This window comes from Panulirus ornatus, chromosome 11 (genome assembly GCF_036320965.1).
Source record: "Panulirus ornatus isolate Po-2019 chromosome 11, ASM3632096v1, whole genome shotgun sequence".
Lineage (NCBI taxonomy): Eukaryota > Metazoa > Arthropoda > Malacostraca > Decapoda > Palinuridae > Panulirus > Panulirus ornatus.
Genome location: NC_092234.1, coordinates 65,388,418 through 65,409,679, shown reverse-complemented (window position 1 = coordinate 65,409,679; position 21,262 = coordinate 65,388,418). Strand labels below are relative to the sequence as shown.

Sequence of the window (21,262 nt, the reverse complement as noted above, 5' to 3'; positions counted from 1 at the left end):
CTGCTATTTCTTTTGTTGCCCTTGAGTTAAAACTACATTCCCTTGGTCCATTGGCAGCAATGGTAAGATAAGAAAGGATCAAAATGCGGTCAAATATTTCCTAAGCTTCATGGCGGGGAGCGATGGTTTTTGGGAGGCCCCCTCCCCCCCTCCCCATCGATATGTATCGTGATCTTGCTTTTCTCTTCAAACGTCCTCAGGACACATTATGCTTTCCAAGACGTACAGGTCTTCACTTTGTCATAATATTAGCATCCATATTTTTATCGATCAGTTTCCCTTAAGTGTTGAAATTATGAAATGATTGGAAGGTCTCTATGCAGAGAAAAATGTTTTTTCTTACAATGTTTTGCGTAACTTGCAACATCATTTTATTGTTTATTTTGTCTAGTGTGCCTTGATATACCAGCCTTTATTACCAAAGGTTTATCGAAAAAAATAAAACTTTAATGTTGTAAAGGCCTTTTAAGATGTCGTAAGGCCTTTTAAGATGTCGTATCAAACTTGAAATTTCTTATGAAGTGGATAGAATAGATTACTGAATGAATAGAAAAGAGTTGAGGATATATTGATGGGCTCATTGTGTCCGACCACCGGATGATATGTTGCATGTCTTTATAGAATTAAATAAATCGGTATGTTATTTTATTACAGGTAAACAATATATCTTAGACGGAATTTCATTAAATATTCCAATATACCTGTTTGCGATCAAGCACTTCATTAACGATTTTCAGGCTGCTTGCCAAATTCATATTAAATCAAAAGAGAGGTGTTATTTTATCAGTAAAAACGTTTCTAATGGCGTGTATCAAAAAGATAGAACGCGGGTAATTAACCAGTAATACCACAGAAAATAAAAATTTTGCACCTAGGTGGCGCCAGTGGCATCTGGCAACTGAAGTGAACGCTTCGTGGCCAGACGTTGCTGGATTAGTCACACTGAAACTGTGAGGGTGGGTAGACGAGCTCAGATCTCTCCGGAATTAGTGAGTGGTTAGCTTTTGGAACTACAGCAAGAATCGACTCTCTTTGTGAATCAGTTGATCTAAAAGGGTATTGTTGTGATTAAAGCCAAATCGATTGTCAGTTTTAGCGTGAATAAGGCCAGCTTCCCCTTTAAGCAAGCCTCTAGTTTCCAAGCATAAGGGAGTGAGGACCTCGGTGCGGGGCGATCTTGGCGAAGGGGTCAAGCGATGTGTTGGTACAGAACAGTGTATTTAACTGTGTGTATCCTGGTGTGGCTGGTCTCTAGCACCACGACGCAGGGCAACTCGTGTTCTATTACCGCCTTTCGCTGCAAGACTGGAGACGCCTGTATCCCCAAATTGTGGGAGTGTGATGGCTCACCCGACTGTGTGGATGGTAGCGACGAAGACCCCGAAAAATGTCCAGGTAAGTTGTGTCCTGTGTTAATCCTGAGGTTGATGCCCGAGTGAGATTTGGATACTTTGGCGCAAGTCAGGGCGAAGCGAAACTGCCACCCGAGGGTATCGGCCAAGCTGTGAATTTGTATGGAATCTTGCACGGTAGACCAGGTCAGGCTAGCGGGGGTGTTATAACCGGAGAAAGCTGAAGATATACAAGATATTAGGTAATATATCTAGGAGAGAGAGAGAGAGAGAGAGAGAGAGAGAGAGAGAGAGAGAGAGAGCCGTAAGACGAGACAACATTAACTGGAAATGTACTATGTTTATGATGGACGTTATCGCATTTTACGTTTCGGTAGATTTGAACTATTTATGAATTACGATCTTGTATGCCGTGTATTGTGAAATGAAATTTAATCAGTGCAGAAAGATTTTTGATGGCAGGAATAGTTTGGTAACATGCCGTGATATATATATATATATATATATATATATATATATATATATATATATATATATATAGGGTAAAGTGAGGCAAATATTGAATATCCAGGTTTGAATTAAAAAAGAATATATTTTCTAAAGTAGGTTGTATTTCGATTCATTATGTGCTCGTTAGGTTCATTATATACTTAGCTTGGTGGGTGGTTACTTTCCTGGTTATTTGACATTTTGTAAAGATTAAGTAGCGAGTTGTCTTGGCAAGGTCACCTGTGTTAAATGGCTGATGCCCAGTGCTGTGTGAACCACTACACAGCGCTGCCTCTCGTGTTGTTTTTAATGTAGGTAAAGCAAACAGTGATTGTTTGAAGTCACACTACCTGATTGTTATTACTGTTTATAGAAAGGATTTGCATATATATATATATATATATATATATATATATATATATATATATATATATATATATATTAACGTGGGAATTGCTTAACAGTAGTTTATGTATTTGACACCTGCATTATATATGTGGACAGACATGAATAAGAAACGCGTTAAATATGTGATCCGTTTGGGTGATGCAAAGAAAGTTATGTAGTATATGTTACAGGCTATATGTATAATCCAGGTATTGAGTCGAATGCCAGGCAGTTTTAGGTCGAGTTTGGAATATTTAGTTCTTGATTCTCAGGTGTTCTGTATAGTTACACCCAACCTAAACTTGTCTCCACGATCACATTGTTGTTATCATGTGAGGCAATTTATAGAATGCCTTGGCAGTGTGTCAAACAACAAATGTTTCACACGTTACCCAAAATTGTCCGAGATTTTACACTACGTCCGATTACATATTCTCCTTGTAACGTATATTAACGGTGTAGCTCCCAGTAAACTTCAACAAAAAATATTTTTTTGTGGATATTTGCCAAGGAGGTTTACTGTTAGCATTCAGATAGATTTCAGTGGTTATGGTTGAACAAAAGCTGTAATGCCTGGAGAGATCTTTGAATCGTTGTGATAGGTTAGCGGGTACCATCTTTCTTCTGATAAGATTGCTGTTGTGAAGAGCCATGACAACAGCTGCACCACCGTAACTTTCATTCAGGTTTCTTGATTTATGCAATACCATATGTGGAAGTCGACCTGTTGGTGATGTACTTACGTATCCATAATACTTTTAGGCTTAATTTTCTGTTGTGAGAATAACAATGGCTAATGTATTTTCTGTTGTGAGAATAACAATGGTTAATGTTTTTTGCTGTGAGAGTAACAGTTAGTTAATGGATGTAAGCTCGTTTTGATTACTGAAACTTGTGAAAAGTTCTTAGAGCGAGGGTATTATATTCAGCTCTGAGTGAGCACATTCGACTGTGATATGCGCCCATTTATTATGGGAAATTGTACGTGCCATAAAATCCACAAATAACAGTATACGCTATCACTAGTTATTCCGATACACTGCCTTTATTGAGTGTTAGGAAACTGGGATTCACCTGTGTATGATTACACTTTCCTTGCCAGTCCCAGCGCCCGACAAAAACCCCTCTCACCGAGGAAGCGTGACCACATACGCAGTGGATGAGGCATTCAGGCGTTGATGGACCACCAAGATATCCCAAGAACATGCAAGTCCGTGCATGATAAGCTGTTGGGGTGATGTGTCCTAGATTGTGCACAGTTGGAGTGCTGGTTTTCTACATGCTCATTTCTGTGTCGATTTAGAGAATTCAAGATTAAGCGAATCTCGTCCTTTGATAAGACCTGATATTTGGATGTCTCATTGCAGTGTTTATTTGTGTGTGTGTGTGTGTGTGTGTGTGTGTGTGTGTGTGTGTAGTCACACAAGAGCGTTTATTGACTGTGCCGTTGCATATAATGCTTACAAGCTTCAGAATCACGAGCAGATATAATACTGCTCCACAATCTCCCTTGAATTACGTTCATGAGTGATGCTTGTTGTCTTGTACGCCATCTGATCTTTTCGCTTTGTTTTTTTAAAGTTCTATATTGCCAGATGTTGTCCCAAAGGCAGAATGATGCTCCGGTGAGCAGGTTGGCTACTTAAGTGAAGCATGACGACCAACCACTCCAGTGTTTCTTTCCCTTACCACTCTCTCTTTCAACACATCCCCGTGCGTTCCCCTCCCTCTTCCCTCCCCACTTCTGTTCGTTTCCTCACTCTCCATTCTGCCCCATCTTTCCCAGCCCACGTTCTCACAGCCATCTTCTCATTCCATTGTGTCCTTGCTACCCACTCCCGATCACCCCTTTTCTCTCCCATACCCTGGGCGTGGACCAGGTTGGGTGGACTTGACTCAGGTGTCGGTTGGCGAGTTACTTTTTACTCGTATAAACCCATCAGGGTAGCGTGAGGTCCCACGTGATGTGATTACTATTCATGTGTTCCGGGGAGCGAGTTGTGTACTAATGTTGTCCCGTCTCTTAGCCATGTGTTATGTACCATGCCTTGACTTACGTAATTATGCCAGATACTCATTTTGTCGACCAGTCCCGAGGGGAGAGCTCAGAGTTGGATGGTCTGTGGACTGGCTGCTGCCACCAGGATTCGAACCTATGTGGTTTTGATCCCAGGTGGGTCATGCGTTCTTAACGGTCAGTAACGCTGACCGATTCATCATAGAGGTCACAGTATTATAAGATGAGTGCGGGTCATCTGAGGTTTGTAGTGCTGATGGTTGAGGTGCTTAGATTATCAGGTCGGTTCAGATAAGATATTCAGTATCTTGAAATGGGGAACTATTAACCTGGTTATATTCAGTTGCTGTAAAACTCAATTTCTACCAATATCTCTGTCAGTCTTCGCGTTTCAGTTTCGGAGCCGCAGTTCATCCCTGGAATAATATGAACGTAACGTAACCATGTCCGCTGCTTTCCTGTAAACCCTAGATAGTATTTCAAAATCTTCTTTCCAAATGGATGCCGTAATTATTTTTCTTGTGAGCAGCAGTTACGTATTTGCAGGTGTCTAATTCCTTCTGGAATGGAGCACTTCTCATTTCTCTGATGTGCCTCTTCCTCCACCTCCGTATTGACCTGAGTGGTATGTAAATCCTTGCGTCACGTGAATTGCCTCGGCATCACCTCACTTCAACCATCCCATACAGTCCGCTGTGACGCTGCTCGCCCTCACGTGAGCTGTCAACACGTGTTCCCTGCTACCATGGCTTGTACCCGTGACTGAGGTGTGGCTGCTGCTTCATATTGCCTCGAGGATTGGTCATTATGTTACCTCCTCCATCCAACACGCAAGGCATGGAATAGAGTTCCATCTTTTGTCTGTACTCTACATGTATATATAGTGACGTTTTTATCGTTAAGAATAACGCCTGACACTCTGGAAACTCTAATTGATTTTTTTTTTGTTCTTTTTCTTCCCCTTTTTACCCATGATGGCCGTGACTGGGGCCATGTTCTGTCCGTGCCACGTCCGTTACTGGTTTTCTTCAAGAAGAACAAAGCGCGTTTAAGTTAAGCGTTGGCTTGAGTGCCGGTGTAGTGGTAGATGTTAGTGCTGCTTATGTTTAGGAATTGGTTAAATACCTGGTGATGTCTCCGGGCTTACGTATGGCTATCGGTTTGTGTCGCTGGTCTACCAAGCTGTTGGAAGCCGCAGCCCTCAGGCCCACATAGCCCCCGCAGCCTGGCTGGTCTGGTACACTTTGTAGGTACTTGTCCAGTGCACTCTTGTACTTCTCTACCGTGCATCCCAAGCTGTTTCTGATGGTAGATGGCAAGGTGTGGAAGAGTCTTGGGCCACGGATGTATACGGTGTTCTGTGTACATCGCACGTTTGGATTTCAGATATAGTACTTTACAGCCACCTTCATGCCTGTAGTGCCAGTAGGATTGTGGTCCCATTGTCCCCGGCCTGTGACTGGTTAATGAATGACAAAAAATGTTGGCGGCTTAGTTCGTGATCGATGGTTATATATTCGAAGTTTCGTAATTGAGTCATAATGTGTTTTAACTCCGTTTCATTTGTGTCTGATATGTGGATTTTTTTTTTCTAAAGTGTTAGATTACTGATAACGTCTCATCTTTGGCGGTCGTCGCCATATTTGGCACCGCTTGGCCTTTCCTGGAAGTGTGTAGTGATGACGTCAGATTGATGATGTCATGATACTCCACCCACAAGAAGCCATGAGGGCACAGGGATGGGACTTTCGTCTCGGACTCTCAAATTCATTGTTACCGATACTTTAAAACATTTTTTTTAAAGATGAAGTATGACGTGTGTCCTTTTCACAGTCTTAGATATTTTTTTCTCTGTGCATATATATATATATATATATATATATATATATATATATATATATATATATATATATAATATATATATATATATATATATATATAGATAGATAGATATTACATTGTAAGCTCTAGTCATGGATAAAAAGTCCACATCAAGGCTAGGCCTTAATTGAAATACAGAGGTTAATGAAAAGGAAGAGACAAGGAAAAGTATTTACGAATTTTGGAGGTGAAAAGTCTGTCTTTTAGAATGTGCCAGGTCATAGTTACTGGGAGAGACGTGAGAAGGTAGAGAACTACAAAACTTCGAGGTTCAGGGAAAGAAACAGTTATCAAAACGGCCCACCCTTGAGTTGCTGACGGCCACATAATAATCATGCGACGCAGCAGTTTGCCTAGTATTGCGTGGTCTAGCTAGTGTTGGGGCACACAAGCCGCCAGCTTTCGGGAGCAAAAACCAGTGTAATACATATTGAAGAGGGAAAGTGAACGAAAATTGCTGCGTAAGGCAAGCGTTTTTCTTTTTTTTTTTTTAAGGCAGTTATGTTATTTCATAAGAAAAATTGGCTGTTATATTAGTGTATTGTCCATATTAAAAATGTTATGTAGGACTCGTGTACGATGCCGTTTCAGCCGTTGACACAAGCAGTTGAACATGTGAGCTGGAGACGTTAAGGTCGGAAAAGATGCAGCTACTAACAGTCCGCTGCACAGAAACTGTCCGGGTCATTCTCTGTATACCGAGGATAAGTTTCCCGAATGAGACACAGATTTCTGGCTTTATAACGTAATGTGTATTTCTGGCGATCATTTGTTGTGGTTTTCTTTGGTTTAAGTATAAATGTAAAGAAAAATAGCTTCTGCTAGATTGCACTGTGTTTGCTCTGTTGAACTGTTAATGAAGGCATTTGCTTGTTAGGCAGGTAACGAAATCCTTAGCGGAAGTTAAGGTAAGTTAGTGCATGGTTATGTGTCTGGCTTGTGTTTGGAGAGCTTGAAAGTCAACATTACCACGTTGCAAGCGGAAGGCTTGGTGGAAGGTGTCAGAGATAAGCATGTTGGCTGGACAATGGGAAGACTTGGGACACAGGGAGGGAATAGATATATTAAACACTACGTTCCAGTTATGAAAATCTGGCTTGTTTGTTTCTAATGGAAAGTGGTGAGGGTTTATTAGAATTAAGTTGAGGGATTGGAGGAGACGAAGGATGAGTTGGCTGGATGGGAGGCTGGGATACAGTCCAGCCACTGAGTGTGTTGCACAGGGAGAAGAGTGTGGCAATAGTGAGGCTCCAGCTCCCCTCCCACTGTGTCTTGAGAGAGGCGTGGCCAAGCCAGCCTGCCGCACGTCCCTCCTTGTTGTGCCAGGGTCACGTGAGCTCGTCATCTCAGTAACCTTCACGTGGGGTGGAGATGGGGGTGGGTGTGAGGAGGGGAGAGGGTGTCAGAGGTTAGCAGATAGGCCAGATCAGTAGACCTGAGAGAGGAGACCAAGAGGTCTGGCCTTCATGATAAGTGATCGAGGGTATCAGAACCCTGCGCGGCGCACTGCTACTGTGGCCATCCTCTTCGACGTACACTTCGTCAGCTCACGTGATCCAGGACGAAGGTGGCCACAATGGCCGAGAGCCTGTCTAGCCTCGAGACGTAGGTTTTGTGGACAAAGAGAGGCCTGATCGGTTGGCCTTCAGTGTCAGATCGGGTGGATCATCCACTTGATCTGCTGTTGTCACTCCATAAGCTTTCAATGGGCGATTCTCTCGCCAGCTTTATCCGTTCGTTAGAGAGATGAAAAGCTCAGCTGATGACGACCACAGCGTTGGCCCTGTGCTGTGGGCTGGGTGGGGAGGCTCTATTGTCATGTCGTGGAGTGCTCGTGGGTACATATTTTTTTTTTTCAAGTTTTGGGACGATCACAGAGCCATGGGATAGGATCCCAGTATTATACAGACACATGAGGAGGGACGAGACCCCAGCTGGGTGGAAGGGAAGGATGTATGTCTCCCTGAATGATGTATATTATATTATGTTATACAGTCACCCACAGTTTCCGGCGCGATGCGTATTTAGAAGCAAGTCGGCGAGTTGTATCCGTACGAGGCTTTTGTAGTGGTTGTGTCATTATGTAGAGTATTGTAGTGATTGTGTCATTATGTAGATTATTGTAGTCATTGTGTCATTATGTAGAGTATTGTAGTCATTGTGTCATTATGTAGAGTATTGTAGTCATTGTGTCATTATGTAGAGTATTGTAGTGATTGTGTCATTATGTAGAGTATTGTAGTCATTGTGTCATCATGTAGAGTATTGTAGTCATTGTGTCATTATGTAGAGTATTGTAGTCATTGTGTCATTATGTAGAGTATTGTAGTGATTGTGTCATTATGTAGAGTATTGTAGTCATTGTGTCATTATGTTGAGTATTGTAGTGATTGTGTCATTATGTAGAGTATTGTAGTGATTGTGTCATTATGTAGAGTATTGTAGTCATTGTGTCATTATGTAGAGTATTGTAGTGGTTGTGTCATTATATAGAGTTACTGGTTTATGAGCGGTGCAGTACATTAATTCAACACAATGGTACGACCCATGAGCACGACAGTACTACCCCAGCAGAGCAACGGTGCGGTCGTTGACCACTGCTGTACGACTCTAGAACACGACGGTACGACCCTTGAGCGCAAAGTTACGGCCTTAGGATATGGTGATCTGGCTTTTGATCAAGGCTCTTAATGTCAAAGGTCAAGGAAATCATACTCAGGTGTTGCCTCTTCGTGCTCAAGGGCTGGTACTATCGCGCTCAAGGGTCGTACCGCCTTACTCAAGGGTCGTACCGCCTTGCTCAAGGGTTGTGCCGACGTTGTTCAAGGGCCTTACTGTCGTTCTCATAAGGCTGTACCGTCGTACTCAAGGGCCGTACCGTCGTGCTCAAGGGTCGTACCGCCTTACTCAAGGGTCGTACCGCCTTGCTCAAGGGTTGTGCCGACGTTGTTCAAGGGCCTTACTGTCGTTCTCATAGGCTGTACCGTCGTACTCAAGGGCCGTACCGTCGTGCTCAAGGGTCGTACCACATTGCTCAAGTGCCGTACCGTCGTAGACAAGGGTAGCACCGTCGTGCTCACATACCGTATCATATATTCACAGATGATCCGGTACTTACAAGTGTGAGGATTATGTATTTTTGTGCAGAAATTTGAGAGAGGGACTTAGCGAACGTTTAGCCAACTTATGTAAGCAGACTACACGAGAAAATCTGATGTTGAGTGTAATAGCATTACCAGTGTGTGTCTGTGTGATGTTTCGTATCAGCATGAATGCCCCAGTAATGACATACTTCACATGTGGTTCCTAACCATTTATCACTTGCTGTATCCATTTTTGTGGCAGTAAAATTGTTTACTTGCTTTATTTCTTCGTTAACAACTTTTGCCAGCGTAATGCAGCTTTGAGCAAAGTGTTTGTGCCGAAGCGTTTTGTGGCTTGATCCAAACAGCCCAGAGATACTTTCTGGCCTTCGAAATGCATCTCACGTACACCCCTTGGGGTCCATAGATTCCAAGCTGGGGACCACTGTGCCCGGCTGTGTATCTAGTTATACTAAGATTTTATTCGTGAGATAACTGGGGAACGTAATTAACGCAATGATGACCTTGGTTTAGGGGGTGGGGGGCTCCTTTCTAACCCCGGAGCTGCTTTGATGTGCGGCCTGGTGAGAGCCTGGTCGACCAGGTTGTTTGATGCTGCAGGGTTTTATTGATGAAAACGTGCCACCTGATACACCCACATGGGAAGTTCTTCAGGTTAGATGCCGGGGATTTCCACGGGTTTTGGCTGAACGGTTGTATGGGCCGGGTGATGCTCGTGCTGTATCCCCTCATGTTTCATGAAACACATCTGTTCGTCGCTGACTTACACGTCTGCAGTGTATCATGCGAGCACAGAGCAATCTTTGTAACCTCTCGGGACTTTCTTGTGTGTGTATATATATATATATATATATATATATATATATATATATATATATATATATATATATATATATATATAAGTAAAGAATGAGTGTGAGCGAATGTGGCCTTTCTTCGTGTGCTTCCTGCCGCTACCTCGCTGACGCAGGGGACGGCGATGCTGTTTCCTGTCGGGCGGGGTGGCGACGGGAATGAATGAAGGCGAGGAAGTATACGTATATATTGCCGTTGTGTTCTTAGTGTCGACCCTCTGTAAAGTAGCAGTTTCGGAGCTTTTATCCTTTTCCAGTAATAAACGTAAGTCAAGTTTGGATCATTTTACGTGCATGCGATGGAAAGTCTGTGGAAATATTGTAAGAACCCTCTCTGGCCTGAGGGATATTTGAGCGACGTAAATAATGAATTAGTGGAGCAGGGAATATTTCCTCGTGTGTTCATTTCAGGAAGGAAACTTTTGAATAATTAATGCCTTGAGCATGACTACAACAGTTGATTACGACGGTACGATCGTTGATTGCGACGGTACGATCGTTGATTACAACGGGTACGATCTTTGATTACGACGGTACGATCGTTGATTACAACGGTACGATCTTTGATTACGACGGTACGATCGTTGATTACGACGGTACGGTCGTTGATTGCGACGGTACGATCGTTGATTGCGACGGTACGATCGTTGATTACGACGGTACGATCGTTGATTGCGACGGTACGATCGTTGATTGCGACGGTACGATCGTTTATTACGACGGTACGATCGTTGATTACGACGGTACGATCGTTGATTGCGACGGTACGGTCGTTGATTACGACGGTATAATCGTTCATTGCGACGGTACGATCGTTGATTGCGACGGTACGATCGTTGATTGCGACGGTACGATCGTTGATTACGACGATACGATCGTTGATTGCGACGGTACGATCGTTGATTGCGACGGTACGGTCGTTGATTGCGACGGTACGATCGTTGATTACGACGGTACGGTCGTTAATTGCGACGATACGACAGTTGATGATGACGGTACGACCGTTGATTACGACGATACGATCGTTGATTACAACTGTGTGGTCCTTGATTACAACGATGCGAAGCTTCGTTGCGACAGGATGGTCCTTGATTACGACTGTACGATCTTTGATTACGACGGTACGATAGTTGACACGAAGGTGTCACCCTTGAGGTTACACAAGCATTCACAGAGTGCACGAGACGAAGGCCTGGGGTAAACAACGCAACAGCTCTGTCCCAGCCCGAGCCGTGGGGGTCGAGACAAGCCTGCGAGGCCATTGTGTGGCGTGAGCGTCTCTGGGCTCCGCCTCCACGTACGACTCAGCGAAAGTGAAGTCGTCTTCCACGAGGCGCTACCGTCGAGAAGGCCTTCCCACCCTTGAAGAAGCCCGCCTTACTCTGCTTCTGTATAGAGTGCAGCTTCGAGGCTGCGCTTCAATCAGAAGCAGGGAAAGGATGGCTTGCTGTGGAGCGAGAGTGTATTGCTTTTCGCAGACTGACGATGATATAGTCCCCGCTCAAGGTGTCTTAACTCCCGGCGCAACCACGAAGCCGGCGGAGTCTGGTAATATATATATATATATATATATATATATATATATATATATATATATATATATATATATATATATATATATACCTCTCCCTGTCGTGCTAAACCCCAGACAGGAGTGAGAATGGTATTGAAGTCTAGGAATGATATGGGCTTCAATCTATTTGGAACCCCTCCCCTCATCTTAGCCTGACCCACGAACCATCTTCACGTGGTTCCTTGAGAGACTCGATGCCTTCTCTTCTTGGCACAAACTTTGCCAAGCTGGTCGGATGTGGTGGGAAAATATCGACGACAATTTAGAAGTAGGATAGACGACTGCGTTGATTTAGAAGGAGAGAGAGTGTGTGTGGAGGTGAGTGTGTTGGTGGGTGGCGTTGGCCGGCGTCCGTTAGACGCTACGGAGGTGTGGCCAAGTATCCAACTCAAGTGTATAGCGTAATTACCCGTGTGTACTGTACGGGGAGGGTGTTGTACATTCGGGGGGCCGTAATTACCAATGTGTACTGTACAGGGAGGATGATGTACACTCGGGGGGTCGTAATTACTATTGTGTACTGCACGGGGAGGTGTTGTACACTAGGGGGGCCGTAATTACCAATGTGTACTATACAGGGAGGGTGATGTACACTCGGGGGGCCGTAATTACTATGTGTACTGTTCGCGAAGGGCGGTGTACGCTTGTGGAGCACCCCACATTCTTTGCTATCATCCAACCTCTTCATCTCGTGTATGGTGTCTTCATTAACCATGTCCTCACTCATTCCATTCATCCATCTTTTTTATATACTTTAGAATTACTTCTTCACATGTATTTAATGTATCTCGCTTAATTTCGTGTATGTGTTCTCGGGTTATCCCTACATCTCTGCAAGAACTGGTGTGTGTGTGTGTGTGTGTGTGTGTGTGTGTGTGTGTGTACATAGATATGTGCGCCACAGGCGTCCAGGGTGGCAGTGTTCTGTGCACCAGCACGTCTGGTGATGGCGAGCTTGGCTAACGTGTCATTATTAAATTGTTCTGCGCCGCCAGTGGGGCTGGATGGCGTGGGTGTGCCCTGGAGCACGATGGTTCGATCCCCTTTCAAGACGACGCTACGACCCCCTCAACACGACTATGTTAACCCCTGAAGGTGTACGACGCTACTACCCCCTCAACACGGCGACGTCGCCCCCTTAAGGTGGACGACCCTCACAACACGACGATGTTAACCCCTTAAGATGTACGACGGTACGACCCTCACAGCACGACGATGTGATCTGAAGCATGACGGTGGTACGCTCCCTAAGCACGAAGGGCTTCACCCTTAGACTTCAGAACCTAAAGGCTCAGGTCAAAGGTTATAGGGCATCAGACTCAAGGGTCGTACTGTCGTGTTCAAAGGGCTCGGTATTGCGACGGGTGACGCCTTGGTGGACGGTACGTTCCAGGAGGGAGACGATAGCCCCGTCGAACCCGATAGGACGTTTACGATGATGCAGACGATACCTCGATGCGATAACCATTGTGAGTATTGAACCTTTTGCGATACTCATGGAACAGTTGGCTGGTGAGCAGAACTTAGGCACTTCACTGTGAGCAAATTTTGATGCGACGAACTGTGATAATACAGTATGGTACTGTAGCTACGATACTCTGGTCTCGTAGTATACGAAGGTCATACAATGATGTAGTAGTAGTTGATGTATTGATGTGGCAAGAGGGTGATGTATTGGTGTATCTGTACCTATAGGTGATGTATTGATACAGCTGTAGTTGATGTATTGATGTAGCTGTAAGTGTTGTATTGATGTAGCGGTCGATTTATTTATGTTGCGGTTGCAGACGTATTGCTGTAACTGCGCTTGATGTAGGAGTGGGTGATGTATTGGTGTAGGAGTGGGCGATGTATTGATGTATCGGGGTGACGTATTGACGTTGAAGTCAGGGATGTATTGCTGTAGTAGGTGATGCATTAATGTGATTGATGACGGTACAGTGATGTAACAAGTGGGTCATGTTTTAGTGAGGACTGGAGAATAGTTTTAACGTTGTGTTTTTGGATTTGGCTTCGAGTGTAGAGTTAAAGGATGGTGTGTGTAATGTTTCAGGAGATAAGAGGGGCGGGTGCCCTGAGGGCTCCAGGTTGTTCGCCCTGAGGGCTAAGAGCTTAGGGCCATTGTGGGGGTAATTACCTCTCACTCAAGTGGCCATTGTGTTGTAAATGGCCAGAATGGGTGTAGGAGTAGGGTAAAATGGCACTGGGGGATTCGCCGCTGTGTCTGATAATATACATTTTTGACCCATCATTGTTGGGTAAAGGATAGGTCGCGTGTGATTGACTTTCATAGTCTGATGGGTCATTGTGAGTAGCTGGTGTCTGATGGGGGGACGCCCTGAATGGGTGTTTGATGGGGGGGGGGGGGGGTTCGCTGGTGTATGCTGGTGGCCCGGGGTCTGGGTGGGTGGTGGTCAAGGCTTGTGGGTCATTTCATGGGTGTTTCGTGTGGTTGAAGGCGGTGGTAGGGGTGAAGTGCTCGTGACATTTATGGCTGACTGTCAGGAGCTCAGCAGTGTCGTCTGATTACCCAGTCTGAGTGGTTGGCAAGCGTTGGTGATCTGATGGGGAGGTATTATGATGGGTAGGGAAAGGTCAAGTGTCTGATAGGACGTTCTTTTTATATGGTATTTTAAGTCGTGTTTGACGATAAGATTATATCTGGTAGGTAATTCCGAGTGTTAGATAGTGTTTGATTATCACACGATTAGCTCTTAAGTGGAGGGGACTGATTGGTAGTGTGGGATTCATCATGTGGCAGCACAGGTAGCCTTGACTGGTAGCCAGGGGCGCCTGGTAGTTCACGCGAATCGCCAAGACTGGAGTCGTCAGGAGTGGTGTCTTATGGAGAGACCTGGATGGTCTTAGCGAGCTCGGGTTGGGGGATGGTTTGGGGGGTGAGGATGTTAAGCGATGGTCGTTTAGCATCTGGTGGTCATCTGGACTGGAAGCGCTTGAGGTGAATATACATACGATCTTACAGCAAAGAATCTCCTTATTGGCAGAATGTCATCAAGGGTCTGCAGATGTAGATTTGATGGTCCAGTTTGTTCCTGGGAACTTGAAGTTTGGTCGTCTGTATTGTAGGTATGGAATTTCATCAAGACTTCTATCACCACGGGGTCTAACACAGATATCCAGATGGTTCTGGAATGGGCACTTCCAGACACTCATATCTTGACACGGACATTCCAGACACGCACGTTCAGGGATGAATATTTCAAGTTTTGCTCATTCTGGTACGAACATTTTTCAAGCATCCGACAGCATCTCGTGATAGGTGCAAGAGATGTGGCCCGTGCCACACGCCCAGAGGCAGGCTGGCTGGAAGGCTTCCAGAGATGTGGCCCGTGCCACACGTCCAAAGGCAGGATGGCTGGAAGGCTTCCAGCGATGTGGCCCGTGCCACACGTCCAAAGGCAGGCTGGCTGGAAGGCTTCCAGAGTTGTGCCTCGCTGGCCACACGCCCAGAGGCAGGTAGGATGGAAGGCTTCCAGAGATATGCCTCGCTGGCCACACGTCCAAAGGCAGGATGGCTGGAAGGCTTCCAGAGTTGTGCCTCGCTGGCCACACGCCCAGAGGCAGGTAGGATGGAAGGCTTCCAGAGATATGCCTCGCTGGCCACACGTCCAGAGGCAGGCTGGCTGGAACGCTTCCAGAGTTGTGGCACGCACCACACATCCAGAGGCAGGCTGGAAGGCGTCCAGAGATGTGGTTTGTTCCACATGTCCAAAGGTTAGCTGTCTTGAAGGCTTCCAGACATGTGGATCTTTCCACAGGTCAGAGGCATCCTGGCTGGTAGGTTGGAAGAGTACATACATAAGAGCAAGGAGCCACACTGGCCCAGCAGGTGAGGACTGCTTTCCAGTACAACCTGACAGACTGGACTGGGCGGTCGCTCCAGTACTCGCAAAAGGTACTGGTTTAGGTAGGGGCTGGCTAGTGGTGGTCCTGGGGTAGGGGCTGGCTAGTGGTGGTCCTGGGAGAGGGGTAAGGTAGTGGTGGTCCTGGGGTAGGGGTAAGGTAGTGGTCCAGGTGAGGGCTGGCTGTAGCTGGTGGCCCGTGAAAGAGGTTAACTTTTGGCTGGGGAGGGACGGTGTGGGCCATCTTAACTGTGACCCGTAACTCGGGTAAAGAGCAGAGAAGTTTGTCCCGGTAATGACGTCCCTCCCGGCTCCCCGCTCCTCCACCTGGATCACGCGGATAGACGGGCTCTCCTGCCTGGGACGGAGGGGATAGACGGGCGCTCCTGCCTGGGACGGAGGGGGTGGACGGGTACTTTTGGCTAGGATGGAGGGGATAGACGGGTGCTCCTGGCTGGGACGGAGGGGATAGACGGGTGCTCCTGGCTAGGATGGAGGGGATAGACGGGTGCTCCTGGCTGGGACGGAGGGGATAGACGGGTGCTCCTGGCTAGGATGGAGGGGATAGACGGGTGCTCCTGGCTAGGATGAAGGGGATAGACGGGTGCTCCTGGCTAGGATGGAGGGGATAGACGGGTGCTCCCGGCCGTACGTAAGTGTTGCCTCAGGCGACAGTCTCCCCTCCCCCATACCTCGTTTTCTATCTGGGTGTTAAAGGCTGGAAAAGGTGGGTTGGTGGGGGGGGGGGGCGTGATTAGTCCGTTGGCTAATGCCTAGGTTTAAGGGAGATGGTGAGTTCTCCCCTCTCTCTCTCTCTCTCTCTCTCTCTCTCTCTCTCTCTCTCTCTCTCTCTCTCTCTCTCTCTCTCTCTCCCTTTACCCGTAGGGGAGGGAGAGAGAGAGTGTGTGTGTGACACTCTGTCCATGAGACAGAATGGAGCCGCCCCAATTTGGACCCGGGATCTGCCTGGCTGGGGTGTGTGATCCGCTTGTCCGTGAGAGAGAGAGAGAGAGAGAGAGAGAGAGAGAGAGAGAGAGAGAGAGAGAGAGAGAGAGAGAGAGGCTGACGTAAGCGAGCTGAGCGCCAGGCAGGAGTTTCGAAGGAGGACGGGAGGATTTTGGAGGCGAGAGGGGTGGGTATTTTGGTGAGGCGATTTTTTTTTTAGGAGGATGGTAGGCTTTGGGAGGAGTGACGTATGTGTGTGTGTGTGTGTGTATGTGTGTGTGTATGTGTGTGTGTGTGTGTGTGTGTGTGCTTGGGGGAGCGGATGGTGGTGTGTATCGAGGAGAGAACTTGGAGTTTTGGAGTAAGGGAGGGGGTTTTAGAGGAGAGATGATGTTCTAGAGTAGAGTCGTAGGATTTGGGAGGAGTGATACAAAATTTTGGAGTGAGGCTGAGATTTTGGAGACGTCAGGGTTGAGTTTTAGGCGAGTTATCCGGATTTTTGGAGGAAGTCAGGGTTTTGGAGGAAAGATCGAGTTGCTTCGTGAGAATGGTAATGGTTTAGAGGAGCGAGATAAAGTTTTGGAGGAGAGACGCGAGACTTTGGAATGAGGAAGTGCCTCAGTGGAATGAAGGTGTTTTGGAGGAGGACATAGATTTCAGGTGAATGAGGCTCTGTTTTGGAGAGACGAGAGAGAGAGAGAGAGAGAGAGAGAGAGAGAGAGAGAGAGAGAGAGAGAGAGAGGTGGGGAATCAAACTTGGGTTTTGGAGGAGTGAACCTGAGTTTTGGAGTGTCCATGCTTCCGAACGCTTACAACTAGGTTAGGCCAAATGTCATGGCAGTCGCTCAACTTTTATCGCAGGAAAAAAGATTAGTTTTGGGTGAGGCATCGAATTAGTGAAACTCGACAGCCACTGAGGTGGTGGCTCGCTGCGCAGCTGTCGCTAACACCCACCCGGCAACCCCAGGCGGCGGGGGGAGAGAGAGAGAGAGAGAGAGAGAGAGAGAGAGAGAGAGAGAGAGAGAGAGAGAGAGAGAGAGGCTTGAATCTGGTAGGACTAGATTAGCGTTTTCTCGAAGTTTTGAAGGGGTAAGGGAGATTTTTGAGGTTGTAAAGTTGGATTATTAAGGAATAAGACAGTGTTTGGGACGTGAATGTTGGTGGAGTAACATTTAGAGGGAGTTAGGAGGAGTAAGGAATGGGGTAGGATTTTGGAGGCATAATGGAATTTTAGCAAAGTTAGACACAGAAGAGAAATATTTTGGAGTTTTCTATTGTTGAGGAGATCGAGGCAAGGGTTTTGGAGGAGTCTTTGAGAGGGAGTCGGTAAGAGGCCGGTGAGGGAAGTGGGAAAAACAGAATTAGGTCTGGGAACTGCAGGGCCCTGTTGTTGATGCTTGGAGGCAGCAGCCAACTGCTCCTGTGGTGTCTGGGGGCAGTGATGTTTGGAGGCCGTATCTCTTGTTTTGTTTTGGGAGGCTGTAATTTACGTAGTGGTATGTTTGGAGGCTGCAAACAACGTTCTTTTATGTTTGGAGGCAGGAGCCAATGTTTTTCTGTGTTTGGAGGCAGGAGCCAAGGCTGTTGTGTGTTTAGAGGCAGAAGACAACGTTGCTGTGTGTTTAGAGGCAGCAGGCAACGTTGTTGTGTGTTTGGAGGCGGGAGCCAACGTTGTTGTATGTTTGGAGGCAGCTGCCAACGTTGTTGTGTGTTTGGAGGCAGCTGGCAACTTCTGTGCTGATGTCAGGGGTGAAATTCTGTGGACGGGGGAGGAAGTTTGCAAGATATACGAGACTTGGAATTTACGAGTTGAAAGATGGGAGGCGAAATTATGGAGTTGGTGGGGTGGGAGGCAGATGGAATTTCCAACCAGAGTGGAGGTTCAAGTTTAATGTTTGGAGGTATAGTTTAGGAGGGCCGAGGGGTTGATCTTAAAAATGTTAGACTTTGGGGAAGTTTCTCTCTCTCTCTCTCTCTCTCTCTCTCTCTCTCTCTCTCTCTCTCTCTCTCTCTCTCTCTCTCTCGATATGGTGGATTCATTTCCTCTGGAAGCGATTTTTTTGTGTAATATATATATATATATATATATATATATATATATATATATATATATATATATATATATATATATTCTTTTTCTTTCAAACTATTCGCCATTTCCCACATTAGCGAGGTAGCGTTAAGAACAGAGGAGTGGGCCTTTGAGGGAATATCCTCACCTGGCCCAATTCTCTGTTCCTTCTTTTGGAAAATTAAAAAAAAAACGAGAGGGGAGGATTTCCAGCCCCCCGCTCCCTCCCCTTTTAGTCGCCTTCTACGACACGCAGGGAATACGTGGGAAGTATTCTTTCTCCCCTATCCCCAGGGAACATATATATATATATATATATATATATATATATATATATATATATATATATATATATATATATATATTCATCGTGAGTCGCGGCTGGTTTGGATAGGTGAGGTTAGGATAGGTGGGGTTAGAATAGGTAAGGTTTAGGATAGGTGAGGTTAGGATAGGTGGGTTTAGGTTAGGTGGAGTTAGGATAGGTGGGGTTTGGATAGGTGAGGATAGGATAGATGGGGTTTGGATAGGTGAGCTTAGGATAGGTGGGGTTAGAATAGGTAAGGGTTAGGATGGGTGCGGTTAGGATAGGTGAGGTTAGGTTAGGATAGGTGGGGTTTCGATAGGTGAGGTTTGGTGGGGTTAGGATAGGTGATGTTAGGATAGGTGGGGTTTGGATAGGTGAGGTTAGGATCGGTGAGGTTTGGATAGGTGGGGTTAGGATAGGTGAGGTTAGGATCGGTGAGGTTTGGATAGGTGGGGTTAGGATGGGTGAGGTTAGGATCGGTGAGGTTAGGATCGTTGAGGTTAGGATAGGTGAGGTTAGGATCGGTGAGGTTTGGATAGGTGGGGTTAGGATAGGTGAGGTTAGGATAGGTGAGGTTAGGATCGGTGAGGTTAGGATAGGTGAGGTTAGGATCGGTGAGGTTAGGATAGGTGAGGTTAGGATCGGTGAGGTTAGGATAGGTTTGCTTTGGATACGGGGGGTTAGGATAGGTGAGGTTAGGATAGGCGTTTTTATGTATAAGCATGGGAAATGTGTGTGTGTGTGTGTATGTGTACGGAGGTAAAAGTAGTTTTATTATTATTATTATTATTATTATTATTATTATTATTATTATTATTATCATTATTATTATTATTACTGTTATTATGATTATTATTATCATCATCATCATTACCTCCGTGGTAAATTGGTTAGCAGTGATGACGACGTATTTTCAAAGGCCGCCCGTGAGTGAGCGTATAGTTACACCTTAGCCACCGTCCTGACACCATAACTACACCATAGCCACCGTCCTGACACCATAACTACACCTTAGCCACCGTCCTGACACCATAACTACACCATAGCCACCGTCCTGACACCATAACTACACCTTAGCCACCGTCCTGACACCATAACTACACCATAGCCACCGTCCTGACACCATAACTACACCATAGCCACCGTCCTGACACCATAACTACACCTTAACCACCGTCCTGACACCATAACTACACCATAGCCACCGTCCTGACACCATAACTACACCATAGCCACCGTCCTGACACCATAACTACACCATAGCCACCATCCTGACACCATAACTACACCATAGCCACCGTCCTGACACCATAACTACACCATAGCCACCATCCTGACACCGTAACTCTCCCACCAGCTTAGAAATCTTATTTATATCAGCCTCGATGTTGTCACAGCTCATCGATCACCGGCTCACTCCAAGATGGAGCAGCTGGCTCACACACCTGGGCCATACAGCAGCTGGCTCACACACCTGGGCCATACAGCAGCCGGCTCACACACCTGGGCCATACAGCAGCCGGCTCACACACCTGGGCCATACAGCAGCTGGCTCACAGAGCTTGGCCATACAGCAGCTGGCTCACACACCTGGGCCATACAGCAGCTGGCTCACACACCTGGGCCATACAGCAGCTGGCTTACAGAGCTGGGCCATACAGCAGCTGGCTCACACACCTGGGCCATACAGCAGCTGGCTCACAGATCTTAGCCATACAGCAGCTGGCTCACAGATCTTGGCCATACAGCAGCTGGCTTACAGAGCTGGGCCATACAGCAGCTGGCTCACAGAACTTGGCCATACAGCAGCTGGCTCACAGAACTTGGCCATACAGCAGCTGGCTCACACACCTGGGCCATACAGCAGCTGGCTCACACACCTGGGCCATACAGCAGCTGGCTCACAGATCTTGGCCATACAGCAGGTGGCTCACAGATCTTGGCCATACAGCAGCTGGCTTATAGAGCTGGGCCATACAACAGCTGGCTCACAGAACTTGGCCATACAGCAGCTGGCTCACACACCTGGGCCATACAGCAGCTGGCTCACAGAGCTGGGCCATACAGCAGCTGGCTCACACACCTGGGCCATACAGCAGCTGGCTCACAGATCTTAGCCATACAGCAGCTGGCTCACAGAACTTGGCCATACAGCAGCTGGCTCACAGAACTTGGCCATACAGCAGCTGGCTCACACACCTGGGCCATACAGCAGCCGGCTCACACACCTGGGCCATACAGCAGCCGGCTCACACACCTGGGCCATACAGCAGCCGGCTCACAGATCTTGGCCATACAGCAGCTGGCTCACAGAACTTGGCCATACAGCAGCTGGCTCACAGAACTTGGCCATACAGCAGCTGGCTCACACACCTGGGCCATACAGCAGCTGGCTCACACACCTGGGCCATACAGCAGC

General features: G+C 46.6%; 1 protein-coding gene across 5 annotated transcripts in view; it reads left to right on the top strand.

Moving 5' to 3' along the window:
* The first annotated feature begins 935 nt into the window (after window positions 1-935).
* Window positions 936-21,262, top strand: part of LOC139751618 (low-density lipoprotein receptor-like) — a 506,290-nt gene continuing 485,963 nt past the window's right edge. For all 5 annotated transcript variants that reach the window (XM_071667236.1, XM_071667235.1, XM_071667239.1 and 2 more), the window contains exon 1: window positions 936-1,395. In XM_071667236.1, the coding sequence (XP_071523337.1) occupies window positions 1,197-1,395 (199 nt within the window). In that variant the 5' untranslated portion in view covers window positions 936-1,196. The remainder of the gene's footprint in view (window positions 1,396-21,262) is intronic.